This window comes from Schistocerca gregaria, chromosome 5 (genome assembly GCF_023897955.1).
Source record: "Schistocerca gregaria isolate iqSchGreg1 chromosome 5, iqSchGreg1.2, whole genome shotgun sequence".
Taxonomy (NCBI): domain Eukaryota; kingdom Metazoa; phylum Arthropoda; class Insecta; order Orthoptera; family Acrididae; genus Schistocerca; species Schistocerca gregaria.
Window position 1 is genome coordinate 669,514,183 of NC_064924.1, and position 21,870 is coordinate 669,536,052.

General features: G+C 43.9%; 2 protein-coding genes across 11 annotated transcripts in view; one reads left to right on the forward strand and one right to left on the reverse strand.

Annotated features, from left to right (window-relative positions):
• The window catches only part of LOC126272093 (protein abrupt-like), a 546,798-nt gene extending 541,325 nt beyond the window's left edge, over positions 1–5,473 (reverse strand). The window contains exon 1 of the mRNA XM_049974673.1: positions 5,392–5,473. The gene's annotated coding sequence lies outside the window, so the exon portion shown is untranslated. The remainder of the gene's footprint in view (positions 1–5,391) is intronic.
• Positions 1–21,870, forward strand: part of LOC126272091 (voltage-dependent L-type calcium channel subunit beta-1) — a 2,208,268-nt gene that overhangs the window by 356,198 nt on the left and 1,830,200 nt on the right. For all 10 annotated transcript variants that reach the window (XM_049974664.1, XM_049974661.1, XM_049974653.1 and 7 more), the window contains exon 2: positions 14,190–14,282. In XM_049974664.1, coding sequence (XP_049830621.1) covers positions 14,190–14,282 — 93 coding nt within the window. The remainder of the gene's footprint in view (positions 1–14,189; positions 14,283–21,870) is intronic.

The window sequence follows — 21,870 nt, forward strand, 5'->3', positions numbered from 1 at the left end:
ACCCTGACTAGAAAAAAATTGGGCAAAACATTCAATCACGACATTGTACTCACGTTCAGCGCACTGCTTGCGAGACGGCTATCCCATTTACATTTGGATGATGAAGTAATTAACAAATTTCTCTCTTGTGAGTTAATCATCTTTGTTGAAGCATGTCTCTGTTGGGTAATTATTTCTGAGCAAAAGGCAAACTAAACGAGGAGACAGAAGGACCATGCTTACTGTGTTAAAGAATACTAGTACAGTAAAAAACGCAATTTACTACACTCGTTGATGAAAAGTGCAACAATGAACACAAATTTCAGGAAGGCAAGTTTAACCTATGTGCGCTAGCAGAAATGAGCATCATAGAAGCAGGAACGAGAGTAAGAGAAGCAAGATAAAATACACTTAATGAAGGTAAGCGGAAAGAAAGTCACGCGACTGAGAAGTGAAAAGAGAAAGATGACTAACTGGGAGAAGATGGAAGCATTTGCTTTGCTGTTAGAGCAAAAGCTGGTCATATACGTTAATTTTCGGGGAAACTGTCAAGAGTGTGACGGAAGGACGTGCTCCAGGTTTCACTTACAAACAACAGGGCACTGAATTTTGCTCAGAGTACAGGCTTGCTTGTTCCTGAGACAACAGCAGCAGCACAGAAAGAGCTAGGGAGTGTGTTTGATTTTTGAGTAGATACAGCTAGGATATTAGATAATTGAGACTTTCTGTTTCGATTATGATGAGATGACATGGGTTAACCTCGGATGCAAGATTATGTAGTGACTTATTGTATTAACAGGGAGAAAAAATATATTCCGTTGGGCTAACCCGGTGTGGCTGGTACATGAAGCCGTGATTGACTAAAGAGTCAGCACTCCCCCCCCCCCCCCCAATATATATATATATATATATATATATATATATATATATATATATATATATATATATATATATATATATATATTGTATTGATTCGCCGATAAGGAAATGTTAGAAAGCTGGGTAATCTTTAAAACAGTAATATCGCTCATGTTTTTCGTTAGAACAATACAGCAACTTTTTCTCCAGGCTGAAAAGAATACGGTTGCATTGTACGCTGATGGGATGTAAGGGTCTGTAATAAGTGCATTAATATGACTATGTGTGTTAAGCGAGTTGTTTGTGTTTATTTAAAAAGCACTGGAGAACGTCCTCCATTCAAATAAACAAGTATTGCAGAACATCAGAAATAATTACGGCCAATGTTAACAGCATCTCTAGTGTCGTAGATGGAATTTCAACAATACACTGTTGTTATGCCCTCAGTTCAAATTTTCTGAGCTGTAACGCTGAACCTCCATCCCCAGAGATATAGAGACAGTAACTTCAATTTGAATAATAATTCTGTAGAAGAGGAAAATAATATTTCGCCGTTATTATGCATCCAAGTACGTATACCAGCGGACAGCTTTGGACTGCAAAAGTTTACGAGAAGTCTGGATTAAACTCGGCTCCCAGAACATATTAAAGCAAGGAACAATAACCAAACTTGGTTCAAAGAAAATATTAAAAAGAAATAATCAGATTTATTTTTTTATAACGCTCTTGCGACTTAGTATTGAATAGTACAAAACCCAACTTAAGAAACGCATCAGGCTAACGTCGCGAGAGACGTTGTATTAGGTACGTCGATAGGGAAGTGATGGAGCATATTAATAGATCTTTTCATTTGGCAGAAGCCTAGTCACTTAACTTTTCTACATCGTCTCCGGCACTCGTTCACAACTCACAGGTTAATACAGGTAACAGCAGCGCGACGGTGGATCCATTCGCGCTTTTTCTCTCGTTTTTATTGTGCTGCCCTGTCCTCGAAGCATTTTGGGAATTTCGTTGCACTTCCGTAGCAAATGAAAACATTGTATGCAAATTCGCCCCAGTATCTTTGCTAATTTAAAGACTACAGCTGGAAGCTGCTCACAGTTTTTTTTTTTTTTTTTTACAGTGGAATGTATTAGTTAGTCGGAAATACCTCATCGGCAGATGTGCAGACCACGAGATCCACGCGCCTTTCGCTGCAGCTGCTCTCCAACCCGTGACCGGTACAGATTTCCCGCAAGTATTGCCACAATGATGTCCGTCCACTTCTGTCCGCATTTTGACCCAACGATTATCGGTAATTAGTCCCTAACTTTGCAGCACATAGTCTTCCTTCGTTTTCAGGTGGGCGGGCTAACGATAACAAGTAGTGTGTTAATATCCCATTTTAATTCGTAGAGAGGACCCGTCTTTTCACTATGTAGCGCTAATTTATTAAACGTGTAGCGCACTAAATACCCGAAATGGGCATTGGGTATGAGTATTTCGTTTGGAATCTGCATTATTGTGATATCATTACGTCTTCCTGACGCCATGTCCTGTTCCCTCCCTCATTTCTCTTTTCCCACCTACTCCTAGTCCTACGTTTTGTTAATCTATGATTCTATTCTGTCTTCCGCGTACCTGTCTTTACTCAACAATTTTTTCCGGAATTGTACTATCTTTCACTTTTTCTCTCTCCTTCATTCTCTCTCTCTCTCTCTCTCTCTCTCTCTCTCTCTCTCTCTCTCTCTCTCTATCACACACACAGACACACGCACACACACAGAACAGACAGAGAGAGACAGAGAGAGAGAGATAGAGAGAGAGAGGAAGAGCAGGAGGAGGAGGATACATTGCAGGAATGGAGGAAATTAGTAAGAAAACGGTCCATTTCCTTTCCAAGTCATGTCAACGTTACGGTGGAATGGAAAGAGCTACGAATTCGCTGCAACACACAGAAGATCCCCGCCATTGGTCAGAGTGCTGCCTCGTAAACACACGAAATTTTTTTCTGCACCAGTTTTATCCTGCCAACAAGATAAAATCCACGCCCAAGACCGATTCTGACTAGCCTTTCAGGAGACCTCCTTTGGTTTTTAATTTTTTATTGGCAGCCGACGAGTTACATTGATACCTAGTAATACAAAGCGAACAAAAAAAAAAGCTTACAATTTTTTTACCAACCTTGTAAACGTGTCAGTATAAAAGGCGGATTTCCTAGTCCACTAAAAACACGCATAAGAGTTTGTAAATGTTTTTAGTTCTTCCCTGATAATAACTGCGTTACTGAAGTTGGCAGCGGATACATCAGTTTTAGCACACCTGTGGAATGACGCCGATCTATGCATCCGAAGAAAATATGATTGATGTTCTCCCCTTCACCTCATGCTTACAATAGGTACGGTGGATGTCGGGTGCGGTGCAGACCTTTCGTGATTAAAGCTCGGGCTTGCGAACGTGGTCCTGCAACTTGTTGAACATCGGCGGCTCCACACCGGTAGTGAGAGCCGTACTTGAGAGAAAGCTCCATCACCTCTTCCAGAAGACTCCTGCTCTTCTTTGACCGTACTCAACTATTTGAAGATCTAACTTTTGTGCCGACATACAAGCACCTTTCAAGTTTCTCGTTGATGGACTGCCCTACCGTAGTGACAATAGCCAACGAGATAGACGATGCGCGGGGAAAGTAATTGTTGGTAAGTCTACGAGTGAGCCCATATTTCTTTGATTTCACTATGTCTCTTCGCGATAACACACAGCGGAATGCTACGTCTTGGTTGCCTTTCGTAGAAATGAATTCTCGTGGAAACTTCACGATAAGCAACAGCGTGATGCGCGTCTCTCTTGTAGTGTCTGCCACTGCAGTTCAATGAGCATCTCCGGGACACTTCACGCTTGTTAAACGTGTTCGTGAATTAAAACTCTGCTTGTTTGTATTTTCTCTATTTCCTCTATCAGTACTACGTCGTATGGGTTGCAGAATCAAGTACCAGTCGAAAGAGAGTTCTGTAAGCTATATCCTTTGTGGGTGGATTGCATTTCTTGAATATGAGTTTGGCATCTGTCTTTACTATGATTGGTTTACTGTAGTCAGTGAATTTAGAATAGCTTCCTACATATGCTGCCAAATATTTAACACACAATTTTAGCCGGATGTGGGCAAAGAGCGTAAAGGCACCGATTTACTTCTACGCTATTTTTAAAATAGGATGGTAAGTGATATATGTACCCAACTGACACATTTTTATTTGTTATAGATGAATGGAACTTAACGACTCATTAAGCCACTTCCCAATATAATTGAACATAAATCTGTTTTTTATTCAGACGAGTTTCTGTTTATTCTTACGAAGACCCATCACTAAACTATTTGTAATCGATGTATTTTACATGTTGATATGAGAAATGTCATAAATGCTTCATTTTGGACTATAATTAGATGTGCAACTCTTGTACTTTAATAAGTGTCTGACTATATGCCGTGCACCCACAGTTTTCACAAAAAAAACCCAAGGTTCTCACAAAGCCGAGTGTTAAATGGACAGACTATTTTAATTTATGGCTTCAGTCAATCAAAATACTTTGACAAAGTATTGACAAACAGTTCTTCTCGTGATTTTAGTAATAATACTGTGACTTTACACAATCTGTTTATGAGTACCCTTTATACATCCGCATAATGCAGTTTTTGTTGAGAATATTAATGCAGGCAGTATGTGCGCCTCATCATTCAGCTTTGCCTACTTTCGTCCTGTGCAATGTCGAATTCTCGTCTTGTAGCCTCTGCTCTCTAGCGGTAGCACTGCAACATTAACAGCACGGCCGTTGCCAATATTTTCGTACTGTAGAGTTCTCATTCGCAACTACACATTTAGTATTGAATTTTTCGGATGCAGTTATCGCTGGTTTGTTGTGATCGTCGACAATGGTTCCCTCCTATTCCTATCACAGACATCGAAATGGAATAAAGAATAAAACTGAAGTGTTTGCAAGAGCTACTGAAGCCGTCATAAACCAGAAATAACATTTAGACCAGAATATTGAGTGTTACGAGAGTCTTCATGTGATGATAGCACACATACACAGAGAGAAAAGATGAGGTCCGAGTCGAACAACCCATTCACGATTGATACAACATTACCTCTGCTTGACAGGTAATTTGCAGAAACAACTAAAATCTTAAGCCAGAGTTACTGAGAGAGGTTAGCGTATATGAACTCCACTCCGTCCCATGTAGAGTGCATAAAGGAAGGGAGAGGAGCTGGGGACAGGGGTGTAAACAGAGGAAAAGCAAACAGGAAAAGAAAATAAATACCATTTGCCTTTGTATCTGTGACAATTTCAGCCTAGAGAATATTCATTTTTCTTGATCTCCAGGTTTAGACTAATTCAGTTCAACATTTCCGATTTTCCGCGAAACCAACCTGTAATTAAATGTTGCTAACGCTCACTTCCAGCTAAGCCATGGCCATCTCTGCCAACATTTCGCTTGACTAACGAAATGAACGGTATTTTATCCAATCTCCGAAAACTACTGGGCCCTAACGCACATCTAAAATCTCTTTCCACACTTACCCAACTCCTGGTTGGAATGAAAAAGGCCTCTTCTCCGATCACGATCTTTGACCACACTGCATCTTTGGGTCGCAGTAATGTCCTGGGGAAAAATTTCGTATTTGAAAACACTGATGAAGCAGATTGTTAAATTATAAATATAGTTTAAAGACAACTATAACAAGGAAAAGTTTCCGAAAAATATATCTAAAGGAATTCATAGATTTAGAGGACGAATGAGAAGGTTAATCTGGGATACGTGAGACATAAAACTGAACAAGACTAGCCCTTAGCTTTGGAAACATCACGAAACTTTAACTCTTACAAAGAAAGACTCGTGCATTGCCATAAGTCTTTCGGTGTTGAACTTTGTTTTCCAAGCTTTAAAAAACACCCACTCGAATACACAAATGAGTAAGCAACTGGCTGAAAAGGGTTTTGCTCTTCTGCAACCCGCAGTCTCTCACATGGGTGGAGTATAATAATGTGAACATCCAAACTGGATTATACAGAAATTTCATGGGAGATTAGGGCTAAAAGTCTCATTGGCGATGAAGTCATCGGGGACGGCGTAGGAGTGTGCCAAGTAAGAGAAACTCCGCTGATTTCGAAGTGAAATTTAAAGAAACAAATGTTTGAGAGAAATATGACGGTCACTCCAAAAGAAATGCACACTATTTTTGTAACAATACTGTTTTCATTCTGCATGTGTGAAAGTTTTACAGTGTGTAGATACATCCTTCCCGCTTATTTTCAAACCTAGTTCAACCTGTTCCCGTGAGTGGAGCCGTCACAGCATGTTTCCAAGATGGTTGCTACACTCGACGTTCGTCAGTAGCAACGTGCTGTCATAGAATTCCTGTTCTATGAAAACGAGACGGTGAGAAAGATCCACAAGAGGTTGAAAAAGGTGTATGGAGATGCTGTTGTCGATTGCAGTACAGTTAGTCAGTGGGCAAGCAGGTAACGTGATGAAAGTGGGCACGGAAATATTGAGGATTGTCCTCGCAGTTGCAGGCCTCGTAGTGCACTCACTCCGGACAATGTGCAAAGAGTTAACGAAGTGGTGACTGCTGGCAGACGTATCACAGTGAACGAATTGTCATGCTACGTTTGGATAGAGGAAGCAAGTGTTTGGAAAATACTGAAAGTGTTGGCGTTAAAAAGGTTTGTGCCAGGTGTGTTCTCAGGATGTTTACAGTGGCTCACAAAGAAACAAGAAAAACGGTATGCAGCAAACTTTTGGAACAGTACAAGAATGGTGGAGATGAATTTCTTGGAAGAATTATGACAGGTGGTTAAACATGGCTCTATCATTTTTCACCAGAGACGAAGAGGCAATCAATGGAGTGGCATCATGCAAATTCATCCTAGAAAAAAATTCAAAACCACTCCTTCTGCTGGAAAAGTTATGGCTACGGTGTTTCTCGATTCCGAAGGACTCTTGCTTGTTGACATCACGCCAAGCGGAACCACCATAAATTCTGAAGCATATGTGACGACATTGAAGAAACTTTAAGCTCGACTGAGTCGTGTTCGACCATATCGGCAAAAGCAGGATGTTTTGCTGTTGCACGACAATGCACGGCCACATGTCAGTCAAAAAACCGTGGAAGCCATTACAAAACTCGGATGGACAACACTGAAACACCCGCCTTACAGTCCTGACCTGGCTCCATGTGACTATCATCTCTTTGGGAAACTCTCTTCGTGGAACAAGGTTAGAATATGACGACTCCCTTGTGCACGCTGCCAAACAGTGGCTCCAACAGGTTGGTCCAGAATTTTACTGTGCGCTAGTTCCAAGATGGCGCAAGGCAGTTGAGAGGGATGGAAATTATGTGGAGAAATGAAAATATTGTTCCTAAAGGATGTATCTATACACTGTAAAACTTTTAAACATCTGTAAATAAAAGATGGATTTATATTTTAAAAAAATACTGTTCATTTCTTTTGGAGTGACCCTCGTAAATACGTTAAGTGAGATGCACAAGAATATACATCGTTATTCACGTATTAATGTCAAGTAACGAAAGCAGAACGTTACTGACATGGTGTTCGTTATTTGTTAATACACTGACCGGTCAGAACATTATGACCACCGAGCTACTATCGATATAAACCCGTCCAGGCGATAGCAGCGTCACCTGGCGAGGCTGGTTCAAATGGCTCTGAGCACCATGAGACTTAACTTCTGAGGTCATCAGTCCCCTAGAACTTAGAACTACTTAAACCTAACTAAGCTAAGGACATTACACACATCCATGCGCGAGGCAGGATTCCAACCTCCGACCGTAGCACCTGGCGAGGAATGACTGCTAGTCAGACATATGCGCGGTGGATGTCGTATGAGTGAGCGTGCTGTCAGTGTGTGGAATGGGGAAGGTGATCGATCTATAGGAGTTTGACCTAGAGAAGATTGTGATGGCCCGGAGGCTCGGCACGAGCAGTTCGGAGAGTGCACGACCTGTCGAGTGTTCGAGGAGTGCTGTTTCGGGTGTCCTCAAGACGTGGCGAAACCAAGGTGAAACCATGTCCAGACGTCATGGAGTTGGTCGGTCACACCTCATTACAGATATCGGACGTCGTGGCCTCGGCAGACTGGTAAAACAGGAGTAGTGACTAACTGTGACAGGAACTAACTCCGTACTTTAACACTGGGCAGAGAACAAGTGTGTCTGAACCCAGAGTGCCCCGAACACACCTAACGACTGGCATCCGCTGCCGACGACCCATGCATGTGCCAATGCTAATACCACGACATTGTCAACTACAACAGAAATGGGCAGATGACCATCGGCACTGGACTTCAGCACAGTGCAGAGCGTTGGATGGTCTGGTGAATCCCAATACCTTCAGCATGCTGATGGGATGACGCGAATCTGTCGTCTTGACACCTGTTCTGCCGCACTGAGACAAATTGGCGGCGGCTCCATTACGCTCCGGGGAACACTTACGTGGGTACCAGTGGAGCTCGTGCAAGGCACCATGATGGCCAAGGAGTATCGTTAACGGGTTCCAGAGCACTTGCACCCCTTCATGACGGTCATGTTTCCCGATGGCAGAGGCATTTTTCAGCAAGCTAATGTACCATGTCAAGAGGCCAAGACTGTGCTGGAGTGGTTCAACGAACAAAGTGGCGAGGTCCAAATAATGTGCTGACCCCCCAACGGGCCAATCGAAAACATCTGCGATGTGATTAAATGTGACGTCAGACCTGATGGCCCCCCTCCCCATAATTTACGGGAACTAAGTGGCTAGTGTGAGCATGCGTGGTGGCAACTCCCTCCTGCGACCTACCGAGGCCTCGCTGTTTCCACGGTACGACGCGCCTACATCTACATCTACTTCTACAATTATACTCCGTAAGCCACCCAACGGTGTGTGGCGGAGGGCACTTTACGTGCCACTGTCATTACCTCCCTTTTCTGTTCCAGTCGCGTATGGTTCCCGGAATGAGCGACTGTTTGAAAGCCTCCGTGCGCGCTCGAATATCTCTTAATTTCACATTCGTGATCTCCTCAGAAGGTATAAGTAGGGGGAAGCAATATTTTCGATACCTCATCCAAAAACGCACCCTCTCGAAACCTGGCGAGCAAGCTACACCGCGATGCAGAGCGCCTCTCTAGCAAAGTCTGCCACTTGAGTTTGTTAAACATCTCCGTAACGCTATCACGGTTACCAAATAACCCTGTGACGAAACGCGCCGCTCTTCTTTGGATCTTCTCTATCTCCTCCGTCAACCCGATCTGGTACGGATCCCACACTGATGAGCAATACTCAAGTATAGGTCGAACGAGTGTTTTGTAAGTCACCTTGTTGATGGACTACATTTTCTAAGGACTCTCTCAATGAATCTCAACCTGGTACCTGCCTTACCAACAATTAATTTTATATGATCATTCCTTTTCAAATCGTTCCGCACGCATACTCCCAAATATTTAACAAAAGTAACTGCTACCAGTGTTTGTTCCGCTATCATATAATGATACAATAAAGGATCCTTCTGTCTATGTATTCGCAATACATTACATTTGTCTACGTTAATGGTCAGTTGCCACTCCCTACACCAAGTGCCTATCCGCTGCAGATCTTCCCGCATTTCGCTGCAATGTTCTAATGCTGCAACTTCTCTGTATACTACAGCATCATCCGCGAAAAGCCCCATGGAACTTCCGACGCTATCAACTAGGTCATTTATATATATTGTGAAAAGCAATGGTCCCATAACACTCCCCTCTGGCACACCAGAGGTTACTTTAACGTCTGTAGACGTCTATCCATTGATAACAACATGCTGTGTTCTGTTTGCTAAAAACACTTCAATCCAGCCACACAGCTGGTCTGATATTCCGTAGGCTCTTACTTTGTTTATCAGGCGACAGTGCGGAACTGTATCAAACGCCTTCCGGAAGTCAAGGAAAGTAGCATCTACTTGGGAGCCTGTATCTAATATTTTCTGGGTCTCATGAACAATTAAAGAGGTTTGGGTCTCACACGATCGCTATTTCCGGAATCCATGTTGATTCCTACAGAGTAGATTCTGGGTTTCCAAAAACGACATGATACGCGAGCAAAAAACATGTTCTAAAATTCTACAATAGATCGACGTCAGAGATATAGGTCTATAGTTTTGCGCATCTGCTCGACTCCCCTTCTTGAAAACTGGAACTACCTGTGCTCTTTTCCAATCATTTCGAACCTTCTGTTCCTCTAGAGACTTTCGGTACACGGCTGTTAGAAGGGGGCAAGTTCTTTCGCGTACTCTATCACGTCCACTATCCGGAGTCCTGCCCAATGCTCCTTGTTTGTGGACGATTTTGCTGTTTTCTGTTCTTCCTCCAGTCTTGTCAGTGCTAGTCGGCAGTTACAGCTTACGATAAAGCGCTTAGAGGCATGGACTGCAAAGACGGGTTTTAGCTTTTCTGCAGACAAATCTGTGTGTGTTCATTTTAATCGTTCTAGGCGTCTTTTTACCTCCCCTGAATTGCGTCTGAGGGACACCGTTCTTCCTTTTAGAGACACTGTGAGGTTCCTGGGCCTCACTTTTGATTCCAAGTTGTCGTGGTTGCCTCACCTTAAAGACCTCAAGGTGCGGGCCCTGAAGGCACTGAATATTTTGAAGTGTCTGAGCCATCGGTCCTGGGGAGCAGATCGGGCGCGTCTGCTGCAGTTTTATAGGGCTTTCGTCCGATCGCGTCTTGACTATGCTTGCACCGTGTATGGGTCAGCAAGGCCTTCGGATCTGAAGATCCTTGACGCAGTACACCATGAGGGTATCAGGCTGGCCACTGGTGCCTTCCGTACCAGTCCCATCCCCAGCCTGTGTGCTGAGGCAGGGGAACCGCCGCTCGCCATCCGGCGGAAACTCCTCATGGTGCGACGGGTGTGTCATTTCCTTGCCTGTCCTGCCTCCCCTGCGTACCCTGCCGTTGCCCGACCGCCTATGGAACATCTCTTTTCCAGTCGTCCCAGGGCAACGAGACCATTTGGGATTCGCGCCAAGCATTTGCTTGAGTCCCTTGGTGTGGAGCGTGTGGCCCCCCAACGACAAGGTTTTACTCGGCTGCCTCCCTGGTTGCTCCAGAGGCCCAGCATCCTTCTAGACTTGTCGGAGTACCGGAGGAACTGCACTCCGGCGTTTGTTTTTACCTCCTTATTTTACGATATTTTAAACCAGCATCCGGACCATGTACCTGTATTCACAGATGGCTCTAAACAGGGGGACTCTGTTGGTTGTGCTGTTGTTTTCCCTGATCGAGTCGTCAAGTTACGGCTTCCTGCGGCGTTTACCATCCTCGATGCCGAATTGTTTGCAATCTTGCGGGCATTGGAGCAGATGAGATGTGTTACCAGTCTTAAGTTCCTCATCTTTTCTGACTCCCTGAGTGCCCTTCAGACCATGCAACACTTGTACCCAGCGGATACGGTCGTCCAGAACATCCATGATGCCCTACTCCACCTGCAACGGCAGGGGAAGGAGGTTTCTTTCTGCTGGGTGCCGGGGCACGTGGGTATTAGGGGAAACGAACTGGCGGATGTGGCTGCCAAAGATGCATGTTCCCTCCCTCACGTTGTTGAATGTGCCGTCCCCCTCCATGCTGTAACCTCCCTTTTTCGTGTTATGCATCAATGGGAAGAGGAGTGGTTGGCAGTTTCTGACAATAAGCTGCGTCTGGTAAAGGCCACTACGCGACCATGGCGTACGTCCTACAAGTCATACAGGCGGGATGAGGTTCTCCTCACTCGCCTCCGCATTGGACACAGTCCCTTCACGCATGGTTTTTTACTCCGGCGGGAGGACCCCCCAATCTGCAGTGCTTGTGGCGTCCAGATTACTGTCCGCCACATTTTACTTGACTGTCTTTTATTCTCTGACCAGAGGGCGGTGGTTTCCTTGCCACCGGATTTGCCCTCTATTTTGCAAGACGACGCAGCGACTGTGGTTAAGGTCTTACGGTTTTGTGTCCTGTCCAATCTGTTGCCTCGGATTTTAGGGAGAAGGTTTTAATGTGCTGCTGGGTGACTGGCTCACCCAGGTTTTAGGTAAGAGGTCCGCCAGTCACGATTACCTCCTTGTTTCCCTTCGGTATCTGTTCTCTTTTCCTTGTGTTTCCTTTCCTTTTTTAGTGTGTTTCTTTTCCTCTTGTTTTGCCTCTGTATGTGCGCATTTGGAACTGCGTCAGGCCTGTGTCTTTTAGCCGTTCTCCTTGTTCGGCGTCCGTCTTCGTCCCTTCACCGCATGTGTTCCTGTTTCTATGCGTTTGGGCGCTGATGACCACGCTGTTTAGCGCCCGTAAACCTCAAACACACACACACACACACACACTCTGTGTAGAATCGAATTGGTATCCCGTCAGGTCCAGTGGACTTTCCTCTGTTGAGTGATTCCAGTTGCTTTTCTATTCCTTGGACACTTATTTCGATGTCAGCCATTTTTTCGTTTGTGCGAGGATTTAGAGAAGGAAGTGCAGTGCGGTCTTCAACTGTGAAACAGCTTTGGAAAAAGGTGTTTAGTATTTCAGCTTTACGCGTGTCATCCTCTGTTTCAATGCCATCATCATCCCGGAGTGTCTGGATATGCTGTTTCGAGCCACTTACTGATTTGACGTAAGACCAGAACTTCCTAGGATTTTCTGTCAAGTCGGTACATAGAATTTTACTTTCGAATTCACTGAACGCTTCACGCATAGCCTCCTTACGCTAACTTTGACATCGTTTAGGTTCTGTTTGTCTGAGAGATTTTGGCTGCGTTTAAACTTGCAGTGAAGCTCTCTTTGCTTTCGCATTAGTTTCCTTTGTTGTTGAAACACGGTGGGTTTTTCCCGTCCCTCGCAGTTTTACTCGGCACGTACCTGTCTAAAAGGCATTTTACAATTGCCTTTTCGTTTTTATCTGTTATGTAGTCTGAAATCTGCCTTCTATTACTCTTGCTAAACAGATGAACCTTCCTCCCTTTTTTTTATATTCCTATTAACTTCCGTATCCGGGCCATACAGGTGTTAGGTAGCTGGCCATAGCGTTCTTGCTAATCAGTGTATGGCCTTTTGGTCGAGTAGTTAAGTTGGCAGCTCACACTGCTACGTATCGTTTATGTCTTGATTTTCTCCGTTGACTAGTTAACACTTACCGCAAGTATCACTCGTTTAGTTCGAGTGTACAGATATCGGCTTTTGTATTCAGAATGGCGATGAAGATGTTAGATCTGTTCGTGCCGCTTCCTAAGCTTTGGCTGAATGCCTGAGAGTGCCAGTTCTTCTTGCACTGTAACTTGACTGCGCCTACTCTTCTATTTTATGCGTCTGACTCAGTCCACAACCAAATTTACCTGAAGATTTGGGTTATATAATATATCCTTCCAGATGACTTGTTTTTGACATCTATTAAATAATTAACATAATTTAGATTTGTATGTTCTGTTGTTTCTAGGAGCTACTCTGGTGTGTGACACTTTGAACTATACAAAGTCTTTGCGTGCGTGGAAATTACCATGTTACATTGTGGCTGCGATTCCATGTTTGTGGGAGCCCACTAGACCTGGGTAGGGGATCGTTTTTTAGTCAGGCGAAATGTAAGGGCATATCACTAACTGTGTGATGATGCATATGAAAATACTCAGGTTAAAACAACTGTTATTTTGACGCCCGCTTCAATTTTGCTTTACTTTACCTTTCGTAAGCCATCTTTGGAACGCCAAAGAATGGCATGATTGTGCCATCCATTTAAAAATTAAATAAACTATTGCTCCGTCTTTAGAGGTGTCGCTGTCCACAAGAGATGAAATTATATATAAAAATGCCTTAAATTGTTCCTTCGTCTTCCTAATTTTTGGAAATTTGCTTACAGTTCAGCAGATACACCTTGCTTTCGTTTTCGGTTTACGTTGATAATTCAGACATGTCAGTCAGTCCACAGTCAAATTTACTCAGACATTGATAAAAACACTGGCGTTACGCAGCAGGAATCAGAGTTTTAAGGATGACACGAAGTAGAAACTCGACATCAACAGCGTAATTGCATCACTTTACCTATTATACACTTCCCAACTTCCCGACGGAACAGTGGTTTTCTTGCTCATAACGGAATATTAAGTGAGAGAGCCTTCTGGAGAAACGTTTTTCAGCCTCGTCGACCCTCTTTACCTCTCCCATACTTCCGCTCTGTGCTTCGCGAGACCTATTGTAATAATGACTCGGTTTCCGCAAACATTGTATGATGAAGTAGTTGACTCCATTTGCATCTCAATTTTATCCATATCTTTTCTCTTTCAAAGTGGTAAGTGCATCATTCTAAAGTGACCGTTTGTACATGTTTTTCAGAATCGTCACAAACACAAGCAGAAGGACAAGAACCAGTACAACCGTTCAGAGGGAGGCAGCTTAAGCGACAGCTCCGGGAGCCTCGCCAACCAGGTAAGGGCCGGGCCGGCTGTGTCTGCCAGACGTTCACCTTAGTTTGGAAATCTGTATCGAATAGCCCTCTCTGGAAGTTTTTCTGTTACATTTAAATTTGCATAGTATTCACTAAACACGCTGCTTTTAAACTCTAAAACACGTGGTGAACAAAATAAAAACATTTCAGCTGACTTAATGACTGTACATAGTGCTGTATCTGATTAATTACCTTAACATTCTTTTTCTACATACAGCCTACGTTCTAGAAAACGTTTTATTTCTGTATGGTCATGCAGTGCTATTTCGCCGAAACCTGCCTTCTTGAGAGCACGGCTGTGCAAAAATTACAGGTTAATTCTTAACAAGAAGTACGCATAGCCGTCAGGTCAGCGGCGGCTGACTTTTCTTCCCTTTTCTGTAAGGATTAACCAATATTCGCTTCATAGTCGATTTTCTAACATGACAACGTTACTATAATTATTTGTATTATACTGCTACCAGTCACACTTACATTCATTTATTTATGAATGTAACCGAAGCATTCGAGCAAGCTTTGCTCTTTGCTGTTCTTCAGGCGTGCATTATTTAATGATAAAAGTCTTACTTAATCTGAATTGCTTTAAATGCGAACATTTTTAGGTTAGGCTTTACCGTGACTGTTACTGACATTAAATGAAACAACAAGTTCACTGTTACCAGTCACCGTTTTATTTATTTGCACGACACGTTTCGAAGGTTTAAACCTCCATCATCGGGTGGATTTACATTAGTAAGTATTACATTTGTGTGTGTGTTGTGTTACGATTATCAACGAGTATGAAGTTTAAGCCATTTTAACAATTCACCTGATTGTATAAACGAGTACGAATGTTTAGCGGTTTTAACTTGTCAGAATTGGATTTATATACCACCTGAAGTACGCACACACTTATTTGACACCTCAAAACAAACACCTCCAAATGCTTAAATCAATTATTCTGTAATAATGTTGTTACGATGTATACTCTTTGCACTTTGCGATCATGTCTTCTCTTCTGCTATACGATCCTTACAACCAGATGATTCCTGACGCCGTATTTGTTTACAAATGTGGCAGTATACATGTGATGTGTTACGACAGCAAAAGGAACCTTTGACCACTGAAGGTACTGTAGTGTACTTATTTAATGTTTACCATTAGATATCAGTTTAATTTTTTTGTCAAAAGTAATCCTAAACCATATTCTTAAATAGTGTCTTGTTTTCTCCACTAGGCAGTGTCACAAGTTCCTCCAAAAATCGCAACACAACACACACACAAATGTAATACTTACTAATGTAAATCCACCCAATGATGGAGGTTTAAACCTTCGAAACGTGTCGTGGAAAGAAATAAAACGGTGACTGGTAACACTGAACTTGTTGTTTCATTTAATCTGAATTGACAAAGGATTATTGTAACTACAATTTTGTGCACTTTCATCTCTTGGATGATGTGGGGAGAGGGCGGAAGGGGGAGAAGTGGTAGAAGACAACGTCCAGTAGTCTCTACTTTTGTATTGGTCACCAAACCGGTATCACGATGACAACACAGCGATTTTGACGGTCAAAAGCTTCATTCACAATGTAAACTTGCGCTGTTGTTACTATGGCACTCCGCGGTCTGATGTTAGGTTGTACGTTTAGGGTGAAGCAAATACACTCCTGGAAATGGAAAAAAGAACACATTGACACCGGTGTGTCAGACCCACCATACTTGCTCCGGACACTGCGAGAGGGCTGTACAAGCAATGATCACACGCACGGCACAGCGGACACACCAGGACCCGCGGTGTTGGCCGTCGAATGGGGCTAGCTGCGCAGCATTTGTGCACCGCCGCCCTCAGTGTCAGCCAGTTTGCCGTGGCATACGGAGCTCCATCGCAGTCTTTAACACTGGTAGCATGCCGCGACAGCGTGGACGTGAACCGTATGTGCAGTTGACGGACTTTGAAAGAGGGCGTATAGTGGGCATGCGGGAGGCCGGGTGGACGTACCGCCGAATTGCTCAACACGTGGGGCGTGAGGTCTCCACAGTACATCGATGTTGTCGCCAGTGGTCGGCGGAAGGTGCACGTTCCCGTCGACCTGGGACCGGACCGCAGCGACGCACGGATGCACGCCAAGACCGTAGGATCCTACGCAGTGCCTTAGGGGACCGCACCGCCACTTCCCAGCAAATTAGGGACACTGTTGCTCCTGGGGTATCGGCGAGGACCATTCGCAACCGTCTCCATGAAGCTGGGCTACGGTCCCGCACACCGTTAGGCCGTCTTCCGCTCACGCCCCAACATCGTGCAGCCCGCCTCCAGTGGTGTCGCGACAGGCGTGAATGGAGGGACGAATGGAGACGTGTCGTCTTCAGCGATGAGAGTCGCTTCTGCCTATGTGCCAATGATGGTCGTATGCGTGTTTGGCACCGTGCAGGTGAGCGCCACAATCAGGACTGCATACGACCGAGGCACACCGGGCCAACACCCGGCATCATGGTGTGGGGAGCGATCTCCTACACTGGCCGTACACCTCTGGTGATCGTCGAGGGGACACTGAATAGTGCACGGTACATCCAAACCGTCATCGAACCCATCGTTCTACCATTCCTAGACCTGCAAGGGAACTTGCTGTTCCAACAGGACAATGCACGTCCGCATGTATCCCGTGCCACCCAACGTGCTCTAGAAGGTGTAAGTCAACTACCCTGGCCAGCAAGATCTCCGGATCTGTCCCCCATCATGCATGTTTGGGACTGGATGAAGCGTCGTCTCACGCGGTCTGCACGTCCAGCACGAATGCTGGTCCAACTGAGGCGCCAGGTGGAAATGGCATGGCAAGCCGTTCCACAGGACTACATCCAGCATCTCTACTATCGTCTCCATGGGAGAATAGCAGCCTGCATTGCTGCGAAAGGTGGATATATGTATAAGTTGCCCGGAGAACAGAATTCCAGATTACAAAGAAAGAAAGCAGAGGAGAGGATATACAGTACCAATCTGACTACAGCAGTTGTTTAAAGTGACCACCATTCATCTTTTGGCACTTTTTGGTCCTGCTCAGAAAGCTGCTGAAGGCGGATCGAAGCTGGACTGCTGGAATTGGTGCAGATTCATCCGAAATGTTCTGCTGCAGTTCTTGAAGTTATGAGGATTGTTGCGATAAACCTTAGACTTGAGGGCTCCCACACAAAGAGATCGCACATTGACAGACAAGATGATTTGGTTGACCACTTAGAGCTACGACCAAAACTGTGTACATTATTACGTAAAACTTTTGCCTGACAACTGTGTCGTACGTGAAAATTGTGTCAATGTGCTCCTAGATTCTGGAGGCTTCATCAGCAGTTGCTCCATCCTGTAGGAAGTAAGTGTAGGTCTTTTGCTCCTACACCAATGCTGCGACAAGTGACTTCAAAATATTGTCAGTGTAAAGTGCAGATGTCAGCGTCTTATGAAAGAAGATGGGGCCAGTAACGTAGCGTGCAGACACTGCACACCAAACTCCAACCTTCTGATTACGCAGCGGTGTTTCATGGAAGTTATGCGGACTCCCGGCTGGCCAGAGCCTGTGATTCTGTGAGTTGACCTAACCTCTCAGATGAAACCAGCCTTCATTAGACATAAAGAACAGATCTATGTGCAGGTCATTTATTGTTATCTCAGTGGACAGCCACACACAAAACTGTATGCGCTGAGGGGTTTTACTGGTTTTAATGCACGAACAGCAGACAGTCGGTAGGGATGCGTGTGCAGGTCCATGCGGAGTATTTGTCCACGTGATCGATGGGATATGCTGGTTTCTTGATATGGGAGGACTCTGAAGCATTTTTTGATGTACTGCTGCGACATTTTCTGGTGTGCGGGCACGTTTCGGAATTTTTTTGTCTTGTTTAAAACAGATCCTGTCTGACGCCATTTTCGGAGTAAGCATTGCATGGCACTCTGACACCCTTAAACATCTCAGCAAACAACTGACCACACCATTTCCACGACCTTGTTGTCACGAACTTTCCACGACGAATACTTGCTGCTCCAGTGTGAATACCATCGTCCCCTTTGCAGTGCTCAGTCCCGGTGTGGAACACGTGGCGGGCGTACCCGTAGCGTGCGCGTTGCAGGTCGTGGTTTATGAGTACATTCACGTCCAACCGTATCCCCCTCGTCCGGTCCACTTTTATTTGCCCCAGCCTGTATTTCATTGCACAGATCGTTTTGGCTGGAAATGAAATTTACACGCTTATAACAGTATGCCGGCTTTGCAAACAATCATTTCACACAGTCATGTTTTTTACAATTAGTTACTATAGGCTCAAGCATAAAAACAACCATCTTTTCTAGTAACGCAAAAATGTCTTATGGCTCATACACCTAAATGTAGACCGGGTCAAAATAAAAGTTTTAAGGAACAGTTTGTAAGGTAAGACTGTGTATTTGTGTAAAAGCAAATGATTTGTTCAATACGAACTATACAGGATGTTTCAAAAAGAATGTTGTTATAATGAGCATGGCTTAGGGTTTCGGAAAATCGCCGTTAGATGTCAGTCAATGCATCTTCACAGTTCGCAATGTCAGAAGTAAGATAGCGTCCGCTCATCAGAAAGCGTTTTGTGTGCTGCAGTTTGCAAAGTGTGAGCAAGTGATTTCGCTACAGCATCCTTGCGCAATGGTCAGAGTCCGGGTCGGTGTTAGACATGGTGGAAAGAACTGGGCATACGTTTGAGCGAAATCCACGAAAGTCTACTGGTCACGCTAGTAGAGAACTGGCAGCGCATCACACGACTTTATGACCTGCACCGCACTGGCACAGCAGCGTACGTCAGTTTCACGGCGACACTCTGAATCAACGCTGAATAGAGCGCACAGCACCCCGAGAGACTGCCCTGCATTCTTGGCTTCCGAGGTCGCCAGGCATGACCCCGTGTGATTTTTTTCCTGTGGGGATGTCTAAAAGGAAAGTGTGCTTATCTCCCTTTTACCTCGTGACACAGAGAAAGTTAAGATAAGGATACCAACAGCCATAAATTCTGCAAAAGCAGATGCATTATGTGAAGTTTATGACGAATTTGGCTCTCATCTGGATGTTGTCGTACTACTGCTGGTGGACTATTAGAGCATTTGTTGTATCGTAGCTAAAACTGCAAGATTTTGTTGATATTTTGCAACGTATCCCCTGTCTGTATATGTTATTATCGATAACTGTGCAGTATGAAAACCATTTTTTTTCTTTTTGAAATACCCTGTATTACACAAGTGGGAGAAACTTAACGACAAAAGTAACTTTCGCATGATGTATCACTGCCAAGTACCATTGCTCCATGGAACTTGGACCATACGTAGAAAGAACCGCCACAGTAAAGTACAGAAGGTAACTCGGCGAAATGTGTATGAGACGAATACAAATAACGATCAGTGTTCCTGCGTGCATTACCTGTTGTCAGCCCTCGGCACATGAGCATATGTCCAGCATTGCAATGATGATTGTTTTGGTGGTCCATGTGTTATGGTGTGGTAGATACAAAGTTGCACGGGCGTGCTGACCCCCATATCTCTGAACACAGTATACCCACCCGTCAACGTTACTGTACTTCCCAGTGTACATATTTCAGAGGTGCATTGGGACATTACCTCATTTTTACGGATGACGACTCGCGACCGCAGGTGGAGGAGCTCTCGGAATGAGAGGGTAATCGGCGGATGGACTGGTCTTCCGACTTAAATCCCACTGATCACGTGGAGTCGCACTGCACCTACTCCATTTGCGCCAACGGCCATGCAGCAGGTGTCCACCGCGCTGGTAGAAGAATGAAACACCGCACCAAACAACTCTTTACCAATCTTGTGGCCAGCGTGGGAGAACGTTGCAGAGCGTGTTAACCACACACCGTGTTAAGAACCGTGTTTCGACTTATGTAAGGTCCAGGGGATCACCATGAATCGCGGTGACTCCAGTGTAATAATTGTCTTTGAATAAATATGTCACTTCTGTTCGTCTAACTGCGTACTTCTTTCAGTTATTTCTGTACTATACTGTAGCAGATCTTTCTATGTATGGTCCAGGTTTCTTCAAGCTATGTTACTTGGCAGTGACACATCATTCGAAAGTTGCTTTCGACCTTAAGTTTTGCACAACAGGATTAAAACGCTTACAGTTCTCGTTAGAAACTGCACTTCTAGGATTACAGCCGTTCTTGTCTCATGTCAAAATGACGTGTTAAATTATAATCCCCTCTACTGATATTTACGCTGTTATCTAGTCAGTATATAGAGCTGACCCTCTGTATGACAGTGGGCCAGAATCTCATTTGCGAAAAGCAGGGCGTATTCTGTTTGTTTCGAATTAATTGCTGTAATAGTTTTATACGACAGGGTATGTATTGTGCACCTGGGTTCTATCGTTGTAACAAGAAACGATTACAAGAAGGGGTCTCATTTGGAAATAAAAAATAATTACTTACATGGAAGACGCATGTAGATGCTCAAATTAAGAAAAGCCAAATACCTATTATGCTCACCTTTCTTGATTTGACACACATAATTATGCGTGTTTTGGTAATAACATTCTGCCTTGAGAAAACATAGTTTTTATCTTTAACGTCCATATATATTCCTGCGAAGTTTCACAATCGTCAGTGGGTTCATATTGTTTTTTATGGAATAACAGATAAAAGTTTTACATGATAATACATACACCTTTGGGATTATTGTTGTTATATTCAAAACAGTTTATTTAAATACATAAGAAATGAATCAAAATTCACTTTGTAGCGGACTGTCACTGTTTGAAACTTTCCATATGCCAGACGGGAGTCGAACACCCGACCTTAGCCTTTTGCTGGAAATTACTGCACCGATTGAGCTATCCAAGCATGACTCACGAACAGCCTTCACAACTTTACTTCCGCCCGTACCTCATTTCGCACATTCCAAATCTCACAGGACTTCCACTGTGTCCCGTTTCAGCATACGGTTTGTATCTCCCAGACAGCTTAGAAATATATACCTTAATTAAAGATACTGATATCCGTCTAGCTTTATCTTTTCTTCAATACCGCTGGTGTTTTCGTACTTTGTCATCTGCGTCTAATTAGGACTTCTGTAGAGCATACTGAACGAAATTTTAGACCTAAAATTCTTTCTGTTGTTGCTAGACTATCTCAATGCAATTATTTTTATATTATATTCTGTTGTTATTCGTTTGTTAATTATCTTTTAACGTTTGTTGTTTAGGTTACTGTAACAGCGTCTTAAATTTTTCTACTTGCTATGATAGGCTTTGTAAAAAGGCTTTTCTAAAAAGTGTCAGACATGAGATGAGCAGTGTTCTCGTATCAGCCATCCCAGAAATAGCTGAGGGAAGCCATCCATCACAAAACCTATTACGACAATGCAAATAAAAGTTGGCACTGACTTCTAATATATGTTACAAGCTGTGGAAATTTCTAAAAGAGAAACGAAATACGAAAATTTTAAACTCTCGAAGAAATCCGATGAAGTGACTATAAGTAAAATGATCGATATGAAAATGGACAGGTGTTTTCAAGCATTTTTGTGTAGTGGTCGGAAGTTGCTGTGATGTTACGTTATACCAAACATTT